General features: G+C 48.3%; 1 protein-coding gene across 1 annotated transcript; it reads right to left on the bottom strand.

The window, feature by feature from the left end:
• Positions 1-664: 664 nt before the first annotated feature.
• Positions 665-2,722, bottom strand: LOC140185321 (probable G-protein coupled receptor 139). The gene is made up of 2 exons (XM_072238714.1): positions 2,647-2,722; positions 665-1,572 (listed from the first exon to the last, which is right to left on the bottom strand). Exons 1-2 carry the CDS (start codon positions 2,720-2,722, stop codon positions 665-667), a joined length of 984 nt encoding a protein of 327 aa, XP_072094815.1.
• Between the last annotated feature and the right edge of the window lie 11,153 nt (positions 2,723-13,875).

Genomic DNA, 13,875 nt, shown 5'->3' with positions numbered 1-13,875 from the left:
GTGAAGCTGATCAGGTAGATTGAAATCAAATGCAAATTGCATGACAATCGTTGGGCGTCGATATTTAAATTGTGGGAATGAGTTTAATTTAATTCACTGCATTAGGTTTTTATTCCGTACAATCTATAGGATTTTGACGGGGGTGGGGTGGTAATTTAGTTTTCATTAGGGAAAAAAAAAACAGTGAGAGTTTTATTTCCCAATTCCGAACACCACATTCCAGTCCAGTTAGAAGCGGGAATGCGCCATTAAATTGGAGTGTCAAAAGCCATTCATCCAAATGCCCCCCTCTTTATTCATGTTAGACGATCATTCAACGGGACGGTGGAAACTGGTGTGTTTGACATTGGATTAGCCAACCAGCATCAGACTAGACTCAGCCGTCTTGTGGGAAAGTCGGTCTGTGAGGTTGGTGGGCAGGAATGGGCATGGATGGACATATGCAAAGACAAATGGGTGGCTGGCATTCCAGAGTAGTTCGTTGACTGACATCTGCCGAGTCCAGGACGGTGCTTTGCCCCTCCCGAGAAACGCACTATCCTAATGACCCAGTTCTTCCTGTCAATGGGACAGTATGCCCCAGAATAAAAACTGGGAGATCAGACGGTGAATGTGAGGAGCCGGAATCCGGACTGGAAAAATTGCTGCGGCCTCCGGCTTGTGCTCAGGACGCGTATTTATTAATGAACTGAATCACCGAGGTGACCGGATATTTCACCGCGCTGATTATCTGCTCCCTGAATTTCGACTGAGTCACCGCGTAAATAAATGTGTTCGTGCAGCAACTGAAATCCCTCAGTAAAGCCCCGACGTAGATAAAGATCCATTCAGAATCATTGAAATCCAATCCTTTTCCTGAGACCTGATAATATATGAAATTTACAACCACTGTCATCCACAGGAGGATGAAGTTGCCGGAGAGAGTGAAAAGTAAAACCACAGACCTCCTCCTGCTCTCCATCTCCGGGTCACTGCCGTTCTCCCCCTTGCTGTGACCCTTTAGCCCCTTACGGACCCGACTGGCCACTAAAATGTGTCTGACTGTCAGAGCGTTGAGCAGCAAGATCCCAGCGAAAGGGAGGAACGGAGTTAAAACTGTATCGAGCCAGTCATATACTACCCACCCAGGGTCAGTTAAATAATTGTCTATGAGATTACAGAACCACGGTACATTGTCAATGATCTCCCAGGGTTCCCGTGTGAAATATCGGGGAATGTTTTTCAGACAGGACAGTACGCCGGTTGTTGTTAGAACCACAGCCGCAGTTTTCCCGGTGCAATATTTTGTTTTCAGCTTCTGACAGCAAATGGCGACAAACCGATCAAAGGTGAAAGCGACGGTGAACCAGACAGAACAGTCTGTGGCTGTGAACCTCAGTACAGCGCTAACACTGCACACAGGCGTGATGTCCAGAAAATTCAACGGGAAGTAGTATTCATGGATTTGAGACAAAATGACCTCGGTGACATTGGTCAGTAGATCCGCCGCTGCCATGGCCACCAGGTAGCGAGTGGTGCAGGTAGAGAGGCCGCACTTTCCCCGGGACAGGATCACAATCGCCACTAAATTCACTGGAGAGGGGGAGGCGGGAGTGGGAGAGGGAGAGGAGTGGGAGAGCGGGACGGGGGAAGGGGACAGGGAGAGAGGGAGAGAGAGGGTGACGGGGATGGGGGAAGGGGACGGGGGAGAGAGAGAGAGAAAAAAATAACAGACACTAGGCATTACTGAACCCATTCCTCAAGGGATCGGGTTTCAGCTAAAGATCAGGAGAGTCTGTGAACGGCTGCTAATCTAACATCAAACACGGGTCACACCGTCTCTGACCTGCCTTCTTCAGTGCGGAGATAAGACAATGTGTGCATAGTCGTCGGCGATAAAATCGATCTGCATCAACAACAACGATCGATGCTGATCCCGACTCCAGTCGCTGATGGGGCCGTTTCACTGATTTAACCGTGACGGGCCAGGTCTCTGGAAACTTAGCATCTGATGCGGCCAAGAAGGGAGACAGAGGGGAGCAACAGATACAAAATACTGGAGGGACTCGGGAGGTCAGGCTGCATAAATGGAACTGAACAAAATCTGGTTCTGGGCCAAGGCTTTTCGACAGGACGAAGTGGTGCCCCAATTTACGACGCGTCTCAGAGGGAAAGCAGGAACAACTTAGTAACCTGAGACTGAGTGGCTCCGTTAATGGATTAATTCTGCAGCGCAGTTCAATTCGATAATTTCGTCAGCAGATCCGTGGACACTGGTTCCGGTGACCAGACCCAATTAGGCAGTGTGATCCGACTGTGACAGACTCCACAGTGAGACATGAAACACAGGACCCGGGTTTCTCTCTGTTCAATAACTCAGAAACAGTGAACTTCACAATGTAAACCCATCCCAGTCACAGCTTGCGGCAGAGCTGCCTGTCCCCACACCGGAACAACTCCGGACAAGCTGTCATTGAAGCAAGAACAACGTTCGAGTCGATCTCGTGAGTTAAATATGACAATTCAGAGTGTTGAACTGACAGGAGCAATACCTCTGACGGTTAGCTGGACAATGATCATCAGGATAAAAGCTTGTCAAATGATCATAAACAGATTTATATGGTTAACACACAGAAATACCAAACATGAATTGCTCTGCTCACTGACCAGGAACTCCAATGATGGCAATGAACACGTACAATATTTTCTCCACACTCCAATACCTTTCCAACATTGCAGGCATTTTATCTGTCCCCCTGTGCTTCAGGCGATCTCTCGGAATGAAATGTTAAGGCAGACAATGCCTGGGGTTTTTAATACCATTTATCGACTCCACAGGGACATATTTCAGCAGATTTAAAAATAACTGTTGTAAAACTATTTACAGACCAATTACGTCAGGCAGGTGCAATCCCCGTGGTGACAGATTGAGATTAAATAATTAACTAGTGCAATTTTTGGACTGTTTGTGTGAATTAGTTTGTCCGAAAAGGTGACTGGACCTTCAGTGGTTTCTTATCAATTAAATATGCTTCCACTGTATGTATGCAATTCAATTGAGCCATTTGAGAGACACAGAAGATTGAAGTAAATTATGTCATTGTAGCTTGTGAAAGTGTATTGAATCACCTACTGTTTCCATTCTCCTCGAGAGTATAAACTCTTGGAATAGTTTGTGTTTGGAGGACTGTAACGAGGGGTCGCTAAGAAAAGATCTGCTTGTGATGGTGACTAAACACTTTCATATCCAGAAAACCGTCCAACGTTTTCAGTGACTTAGTCATAGTCACAGACAGAACATTTCGGTGCTCGTCCAGGACCCACCCTTAACGCTAATACATGGCCATAAAGCTCAGCAGTCTAGTAGGGGGTTGAGTCTGTTTTAATCATATCACGACGTATGTGTTAAAGAACACGGCGGAGCGCTGGAGAGGCGGATAAGAAACTGCCGTTCTGTGTAGCGTGTTTCTGTGTCTCTGTGTGGATCAAAACATTGTTTCTGCCTGACCCGGCCTGACTCTACACGTATCCATAGACATCCAGTTCAACTTATCCCCTCGGTTCAGTCCCTTCCCCTCTGTCTCCGTAAACTGTACATGCTCCCGACCTCTCGTTTCAAACACTTCACAAAATAGCTGCCTGAACCATAAAAATCAAGAACAGAGGTCAAAATTCTAATTGCATTCATTATTAATCTATGTACAAATGAAACAACCTTGAGATTCGTCAGAGCTCCAAATCAGCAGACACACTTGCACACTGGATCACCTCAGAGCAAAATCATTTCAAATAGTTCACAAAACGGCCGTCTCCACCTTACAAAATAGCAAGAACAAACTTCAACGTTCAAAATGCATTTATTATTAAATTATTTCTAATCAAAAAAAAAGTCGGATAGTCATCGCCCCTCCAACTCCGCAGAACCCTTGAAATACACACACATTCCCAATGTATGCTCCATAACCACCGAACCCCCAAAATCCGTATGCACCCTGAAATCCGCCAACATTCCCAAATCTCTGCACATACTCAGATTCGCACTGACACATGGATAGGTGTGCGCCCCGAAATCCGTGTACATCTAAGTTCATGTGTGGCCTCAATTCACATGCACCCTAATATTAGCTGGCAAACACCCATTCCTGTCCACATTCCCAAATCTCTGTGCACCCTCCTCATATTCCCCAATGCACTCCTAAATGAGCGTATATTCTCAAATCCGTCTGCACCCCCAAATCCGTTGCGGACCCGGACCCGCTGATTCTCCCACATGCACATTAGATCATCCCAGCGCAAGCATCATATCAAATAGTTCACAGAATGTCTGCTTCCATTTAAAAAAACAAGTAGAGAGGTCAAAGTTCATATCGCGTTTATCTATAAACGAAACAACCTGGAGATTCAACAAACCTCCAAATCCAACATCTCCTCAAAGTCAGTGTTCACCCCCCGAATCCGCCAACACACCCAACTCTCCATACATCTGAAAATCTGTGTACACCCAAAAATCTCTGCTCACCGGCAAACCCTCATTCAACTTTCAAATCAGTGTGCACCCCAAAAGCTACTGACACCCCAAAATCCATGGGTACTCACACTTTCGCTGACAGACTCCGAAACATTCGCACATCCCCAAATCCGTGGTACACCAACACATGAGTCTATCCCAGAGCAGGAAGCATTTCAAACGCTTCACAAAACTGCTGTCTTCACCTTAAAAATAGCAAGAACAGCGTTCAAAAACTAAACACACGTCCACATGCGTATTCACCCGCATATTCGTTGACGTCCCCTTAAATCTGCGCACAATTCCAAACCTGTATCCACTGAATTAGTGTGCACCCCAATTCCATGTGCAACGGAAACCCGCTGACACCCCGACATACACATCAGACTATAGCAGAGGAAGAATCATTTCAAGCAGGTCCACCTTAATAATTTAGCAAGAACAAAATTCAACTTTCAAACTGCATTTATTGTTTAAATTACCTGTAAGTGAAGCAACATTTTGATTCACCACACCACCACATCCTGAGAACCGTGAAATATGCGCGCACCCGAAATCCATGAACACATCCGTGTATACCAAATCCCAAATTCCGTGTGCAACCCCAAATCCGATAACATTTCCAAATCTGCGCACCTCCGCAAAACCATCTTCACGTCAGTAGGTGCTCCCAAATCCCCTGACACCCCCATATTCGCTGACAAACCCTATTTCTGCGCTCATCCATAAATACCTCTGCACCCCCATATTCGCTTATCACCCCTAAATCAGCGCAATCTTCAAATCCGTCTGCACCCCCAACTCCGTGCTCACCCAGAACCTGGCAACACCCTAAACTCCAACGACATACACAAATCTGTTCGCACTCCATCCCCATGACACCCCCACATGCACATTAGATTATCCCAGAGCAAGACTCGCTTCAAACAATACACAGAATACCTGCTTAAATCAAATAGCAAAATAAAAGTTCAAAGTGTATTTGTTGTTAAAATATCTATAAATGAAACAACCTTGTGAATCATCACAACCCCAAATCTTCGGATCCCCCAAACAGTGTGCATCCCCAAATCCGCCCACATACCCAAATCTGTGTGCAAACCCAAATCCATGTGCAAACCCAAATCCATGTGCACCCTGAAACGTGCATGCAACCCCCAAGTCAGTGTGTACCCCCAAATTCATCAGCACTCTGAAATCCATGTGCACCCTCAAATGCACCGACACATCCTGAAATATGCGCACTTCCGAAAATCAGAGTGCCCCTTCTCCATGTGCACCCCCAAACCCGACGACATCCCCGCATGTACATGAGATTTTTCCAGAGCAAGTATCATTTCAAACAATTTGCAGAATAGCTGCTTCCACCTTAAAAAGTTCAGAGTTTCAAATGCATTCCTTAATAAAATATCTCTGTGTGTCAGCATCTCTATGTATTTATATGCGTCCACATGCGTGTCTGTCCGTCTCTTTGTGTGTCTGTGAGTGTTTGTGTCGGAGCCCAGCGAGCAGACAGCTCTCAGTCTTTGTCGTGATGCTGTGACCACTGAGAACAAATGGCTAGTGTGGAAGAGACCCTTCCGGACAGCAGAGCGATGTGTGTACACTGGGTCAGGGAACCGTATAGCATTGAATTGTTTGTAAGGGATACAGAAATATCATGGGTTTAATTCTGAAGAGGGGAGAGCTCGGACAGTCTCTACGCAATGCACTGGGGAGGCTGAGGGAATGAGAGACTGAATCTATGAGGAGCGTTTGATGCTCCAGACCTGAACTCGGTGAGTTTAGAAACATGAGGGAGACACCAGATTGAAACCTGTCGCATATTGAATGCACACAGGACACAGTGGAGACATGGGGAGGGAGATGTGAAAGTGTGTGTGTGTGTGTGTGTGTGTGTGTGTGTGTGTGTGTGTGTCTGTGTGTCTGTGTGTCTGTGTGTCTGTGTGTGTGTGTGTCTGTGTGTGTGTGTGTGTGTGTGTGTGTGTGTGTGTCTGTCTGTCTGTCTGTCAATCTACCTGTTGGTATGTGGTCATCTGTATCTCACGGCTGTTGGACAGAACAGGAGAAAGAGACAATAAGGGAGAGAAGAAGGGAGTGAGAGGGTAGGGTAAGGAGGAACGTGTGGAAGAAAGAGTGGGGCAGTGGGGAACAGAACGGATAAAGAGAGGAGGACAGAGAGAAAGAGTGAGGCAACATATTTACTCTCTCTCTCTGTATAACTATCCTGTCTTCTCCACACTCCCCTCCCCCGCCTATTCTGTACCACACAAAAAAGGAAACACACGGCCTCTCCCGGAAACCAGAAGCCTTTAACTTCTGAGAGAACACTGTCGCTTTCCAAACAACAAGGAATGATACAACATCAGATAATTCACTGTGCGTGTCAACCCGTCATCACAGTGCGGGGTGGGGGCAATGGGGGGACGGGTGGGTGGAGGGAAAGCGAGCTACAGAAAAGGGGAATTGGGGTGAAAGCGAGAGGCAGGAGAAGCGTTGGGCAGAGCGGGAGAAATAGATAATAAGGGAAAGAAGGGAATAAGGGACAGTGAGTGAGAAGGGGAGGGAGGAATGTGTGGAGAAAAGAGTGGGGCAGCGGAGAAGAGAGCGGATGAAGAGAGGAGGAGGAGGGAGAGAAAGACTGTGAGGTTATATATGTATATTTAGTCTCTCTCTCAGAGTGGGAAGGGTTGAAAATGGAATCCGTGGAGCGGAGAGAATTTGGGACAAACAGGAAAAACGAGCAATTTTTGGGAGGCAGGGAGACGGGAAATGGGAAGATGGAGAGAGCATGAGTGTGTGTGTGTGTGAGAGTGAGAGAAACGCAGAGAACGAGAGATAGACAATGGAAGAAAAGGGGAGGGGGAGGGAGAGGTAGAGAACGGAAATCAATGTGGAGTCGGAGAATCACGGTGAAGGAGACGACCTTGTGGAGTACAGGGGCACAGGGAAACATGGACAGACAGGGCGGTGAAGGAGGCGGACGTAGTACAGGATTCGAGCATCATATGACCACAGTACAAGGTGTCGGGGAGGCGGAACTGGGAGTGTTGTGTGCGGTTCTGGTCTCTCAGTAACAGGAAGGCTGTGAGAAAGCCAGAGAGCGCACAGTAACAATTCACGGGAAATGTAGGACAAACGAATGACACAGGAAAGGAAAAGGCCCTGAACCCCGCGATGTTCTGCCGAAGAAATTAATCTAACGAAGCCTAATTAATCTCTTGCCTTTTTCCACATCCTTCCGTTCCCTGAACATTTAACTGTCTGTCTAACTGTCTCTTAAACACCCTTATCGTATCGATCTCCACCCCGAGCCGCGGCAGCACGTTCCAGGTGCGCAGTTTCTCGGAATGCTGTTGGTACACGGTCCATGCTGCGCAGCTGTAAAGCAGAGTGGGAAGTACTATAGCCCTATTGACAATAAGGGAAAGAAGAGGAGTATTGAGTGGGTAGGGTAGGGAGGAATGTGTGGAGGATAGATTGGGGCAGCGGGGAAGAGAATGGATAAAGGGGAGAGAGAGAAACGGAGTGCGGCTATATATATATATAGCCTCTCTCTACCTCTCTCTCTCCCTCCCTCTCTCTCCTCCCTCCCCCCCCCCTGTATAACCCTCCGACCTGTACAATACTTATCCAAACTTAGCTGTTGAAATCAAAATCGCATCCAACACTTCTGCTGGCAGCTGGTTCCACACGCTCACCACCCTCTGAGGGAAGAGGTTCCCCCTCGTGTTCCCCCAAAACATTTCACTTTGATCCTTAATCTTTGACCTCTATTCTTGCGCAACCTCAGTGGGAAAAGCCTGCTTGCATTTACCCAATCTATTTCCCTCATAATTCTGTATACCTCGATCGAATCTCACCTCAGTCGTCCGCGTTCCTGGGAATTAAGTCCGACCCTATTCAACATTTCCCGAAATCCCAGTTCCTCAAGGCCCGGCAAAATTGTCGGCCGAAGCGCTTGCACTGCGCTGTAACGGTCTTTATTCTAACAACCCTGTAAAGTGTCTCTGCACTCAGTTAATCTCGCCAGTAGGTAGTTGACCAGAATTTCAAATGAGGCCTCTTGAACGGTTCTACAACTTCAACATAACGTCCCATCTCCTGTACTCAGTGCTTCGTGTTTTGAAGGTCAATGTGTCGAAAGCTTTCTATACAACCCGGTCTACCCGTGAAGCCACTTTCATTGAATTGTAGACCTGTATTCCCAGATACCCTTTGTTCTAATGCACGCCTCAGTAAACGGTGGGAGGACCTCATACATGACCAACCCACTCTGCATGCTGACCCTGGATAGGAACATGCCCACAGGAGAAGGCCGCATCCAGCCCTGAGGAATGGTGTCAGGGAGGTGGGAGGGAAGCGTGGGCAGCGGTGGGCGGGGTGGGGGGGCGGTCAAACTCGCCATATCCCCCTGGCGCAGAGAGGGTCTCCGCGGGATCGCACCTGGTGCGGGACAGTGGTATCCAGCGATGGCGGCCTCATCTGACGGGGATAAAATGGGAGGGATTCAATAGTCAGATGGGCTGGAGGAAGGGAGGGGAGAGAAAGGGAGTGGCGTGGACCGCATGAGACGCCACTCTTCAGAACTGTGGAGGGGTCTGCAGGAGAGGGAGGGGAAGGTGTGGCAGTAGGGGCAAGTAGGGGGTAGGAGGCAATGGAGATGAAAGGGCGTGATTGAGCAGAACAGGGTGAGGATAGGCTGTCAGAGTGTGAGTGCAGGGAGGTCAAAGGTGTGCACGGGGGATGGTTTTGGGTCCGGGGCTGGGTGGAATGGGCGTGCAGAGCGAGTGGAGGGGACCAAGGGGCGACGGGCTCGGAGAATCGAGGAGATGGGGGCAGAAGAGCGGACGGAGAGTGGGGGGGGGGGGTGCTGGTCGGGTGGAGAGGAACTGGACGAGAGGATGTGACGCAGTGAGAGAAGGGAGGGGACCGAGGGGCGACGGGCTCGGAGAATCAGGGGAGATGGGGCCAGAGGAGTGGACGGACAGTGAGGGCGGGTCGGGTGGAGAGGAATTGGACTGGAGGATGTGACGCAGTGAACGCGTGGATGGAGTGACAGTGAGTTTTCGAGAACATGAGGAACGGGATGCGAAGGGTTTGAGGGAGAGGCGAGAGGGTGAGTGCAGAGGAGTGAATTTGTGAATGGGTAGGGTGTTGGACAAAGGGACCTGTGTAGAGGGATATGGAGCGCGTAAGGAGAGGGATTGGAGGGAGCTGTGTAGAGGGATATGGAGCGCGTAAGGAGAGGGACTGGATGGAGGGGTGCCCAGCGGTCTGAAGGGGCAAGGAGTGACATTCAGTGGGACTGTGGAGAGGGCAGTGGGGCAGAAACCGCTGGGCAGGGAACAGGGAGGAGGTGTGTCCGCTGGCAGGGTGGCAGTGAGTGGTTCGAGAGGGGAAAGGGGAGGGGCCAGGTGCCTACAATTCTCGTAGTAGTCGTAGACGGTCACGTAGGCGTCCTGAAGATTCTCCACCACGAAGACTCGGTGAAGAAGTGCAAGCACTTCGACAGACAGGACTTGTGCATCTGTAGGCCGAGCGGTGGGTTGGCGATTCAGTACGAGATCTCCTCCGCACGTCCCCTGCTCCCCCAGTGTCCCAGACGCACCTTCCCCCCTCCCCTGCAACAGCCAGGACCAAGCTGAGACAGATGGGACGGGGTCCTCGGCACTCACCTCGGGAATGTACACCAGCAAGTGCCCGTCCTGTGTCTCTGGCCTGCTCACACAAGGATGGCTCGGCTTCTGTAGCAGAGAGAGAGTTATTTATAAAGATGAAAAAGATCAAATATCAGTTGTTGTTTTTTTTTTTCCTTTAAGTCTGTCTGAGGCGGTCCCAAGCCCGGCTGTGAACATAAGAACTTAAGAAATAGGAGCAGAAATAGGCTATCTGACCCGTCGAGCCTGCTCCGCCATTCAATATGATCATGGCTGAGCTGGCCATGGATTCATCTCCGCCTACCTGCATTTCCCCCACAACTCTTAATTCCCCCAATATGCAAGCGTCTATTCAAACTTGTCTTAAAGATATTTACTGATGTAGCCTCCACTGCGAATTGGGCAGATAATTCCACAGATTCATCACTCTCTGGGAAAAAGAAGTTCCTCCTCATCTCCATCCTAGATCTACACCCCCGAATCTTGAGGCTATGTAGTACTCCAAGTGTGGTCTGACCAGGGTCAGATATAGCTGTAACATTACCTCTCAGCTCTTAAACTCGATCCCACGGTTGATGAATGCCAATGCACCGCATGCCTTCTTACCCACACAGTCAACCTGCGCAGCAACTTTGAGTGTTGTATGGTCTTAGACCCCAAGATCCCTCTGATCGTTCACACTGCCAGCAGTCTTACCAATAATAGTATATTCTGCCATCATATTTGACCTTCCAAAATGATGGTATCTGGGTTGAACAAAATTTATCTGGGTTGAACGCCATCTGCCCCTCTCGGCCCAGTTTTGTATCCCGTCGATGTCCCGCTGTAACCTCTGACAGCCAGTCACACTGTCCACAACACTGACATCCTTTGTGTCATCAGCAAATTTAATAGCCCATCCCTCCACTTCCTCATTTCATGTAATTTATAAAAATCACGAAGAGAAGGGCTCCCAGAGAAGATCCCTGAAGCACAGCACCGGTCACCGACCTATATGCAAAACATGACCCGTCTACAACCACTCTTTGCCTTTTCTGTGCAAGACAATTCTGGATCCACAAAGCAAGGTCGCCTTGGATCCGCATGATTCTGAGTCCCTTTGGGTGTTGGATGTGCGTCGACATATCGATTTGGGGATGCGTGCACATCTCGGGAGGTGTCGGCAAACCTGGGGGTCGATGACTGAAGTGTTTGCACATGGATTTAGAGGTGCGCACAGATTTGAGAGCGCTGCTAAATTTGGAGCTGCACACAGATTTCGAGCTGTCAGTTAATTTGGGTGTTCCATGTAAGTACATAGGTTTGTTGGTGCACCCACCGATTAGCGGGTGGACACAATTCTACGTGTATTGGTAGATTTGTGGCTGCACTTGGATTTGGGGTGTCCTGAACTTTGAATTTAGCCTTGCATTTTAGGGGACTGCACATGGATTTGGAGATGTGCACTGATTTAGGAAGGGTCGAAGAATATGGGATTGCACACGGAGTTGAGGATGTGTGAGACTTTGGTGTGCCGACAGATTTAGGATGTCATTGAACTTTGAACTGGTTTTCTTACTAATCTTTTAAGGTAGAAGCATTTATTTTGTAACCTGTTTGACATTTTTCTTCCTCTGGGTACTGATGTGCATATTTCGGAGTCATCGGTTTTAGGTTGCGCACGGAATTGAGGTTCACAATGATTTGGGATCATGCACTAATTTGCGGGCGCACACGGATTTGGCGGTCCATAGTGATTTGGGGATGCGCTCTGATGTAGGCGGATGTTAAGAATACGCCGATCAACATGAATTTAGCGGTGCATGCAGATTTAGTGAAGTTTACGAGTATTTGGGGGTACAGATTAATTTGGTGACACCAGCCGATTTGGAGTGTCTTTGGATTTGGGGGTGCACACGGATCTCGGAATTTGGGGGTTTTGGCAAATTGAAGGCTGCACACACATTTGGTATTGCCGGCAGACTTGGAGATGCGCACCGAGTTGGGGTGTGTCAGATTTGGTGTCGGCGTTTTGTGGTGTCTGTTAACTTGGGGGTGCACACAGATTTGGGTATCTCCGTAAGTTTAGGAGTTTATCGGCGAACGTGGTGTGCATATGGAATTTGGAGTGCGAAAGGATTTGGTATAATCCAATGTGTATGTGGGGGTGCCTGCTGATTTGGGACTGTGACGAATATCAAGGTTCTTTCGTACAAACATTAGCAATAAATGCAATTTGAATTTATGGTTCAGGCAGCCATGATGTGAAGTGTTTGAAGTCACTGTTACTTGGAGAATCTAATTTGAATGTGGGGGTTGCAGAGTTTTAGCGGTGCGCACAGATTGGGGATGCATAAGATTTGAAAGTGCGTGAAAGCACACACACAGACACTCGCGCACACAGACACAGAAACACACACACACACACACACACACACACACACACACACACACAGTCACACACACACACACACACACACACACACAGACACTCGCGCACACAGACACAGAAACACACACACACACACACACACACACAGTCACACACACGCACAGACACACACTGAGACACACACACAGACACACACAGATAGACACACACAGACACAACACACACAGTCACACACACAGACACACACACACAGTCACACACACACACAGACACACACTCAGACACACACACACAGACTCTCGCGCACACAGTCACAGAAACACACACACACACACACACAGTCACACACACGCACAGACACACACTCAGACACACACACAACACACACAGTCACACACAGAGACACACACAGACACAACACACACAGTCACACACACAGACACACACACACAGACACTCGCGCACACAGACACAGAGACACACACACACACACACACACACACACAGTCACACACACACAGACACAGACACACACACACACAAAACACACCCAGTCACACACACAGACACACACACACACACACACACACACACACACACACACACACACACACACTCGCGCACACAGACACACATACACACACATAACGGAAGTTTCATCTACCTTTCCAGCTCTCCGCCATGTTCTTTGACATATGTTGGGTGATATGATTAAGAAATTCTCACCCCACCACCACTGGACTGTTGAGTTTTATGGCCATGCGGTAGGGTCAGGGGTAGTTTCGGGACGAGGCCCCAAATGTTCTGACTATGACTAAGTCAGTGAAGTAGTTGGAAGGTTTCATGGATCGGAAAGTGGTTATTCATGTCACCACACACAGACAGCTTACAAAGGACCCTCTAGGTCGAGTCCACAAAAACACCAACTACATCAAGAGTTTATACCGTTGACGAGAATGGCAATAGTGGGTGATTCAATGCAATTTTACAGACTTTATTTCAATATTCTGTATTTGATAAATGATTTCCATTTCCCTGAAGTACATATTTACAGTGGAAGCAAATGCTATTGATAAGACACCTCGAAGGTTCTGATGCTGTTCCTGGGACAAAGTTACTCACACAGCTGGTCTAAAAATTAATTCACTAAATTAATCACAACCTGTCACCGCGGGGATGGCACCTGTCTGATGTAATAGGTTTCTAAATAAGTTAAGGAGTTTTATTATACAATATGTTGAAATCTGTCCCTGTGGGGTCGCTAGATGGTGTTTATAAACCCGGGACATGTGGTGCTTCAACATTTCATTCCAATAGACCGCCTGAGGCACAGGGGGACACATTGCTGCGCAGGGGAA

Source organism: Mobula birostris, chromosome 20 (assembly GCF_030028105.1).
Source record: "Mobula birostris isolate sMobBir1 chromosome 20, sMobBir1.hap1, whole genome shotgun sequence".
NCBI lineage: Eukaryota > Metazoa > Chordata > Chondrichthyes > Myliobatiformes > Myliobatidae > Mobula > Mobula birostris.
This window is presented reverse-complemented; position numbering and strand designations above follow the sequence as displayed.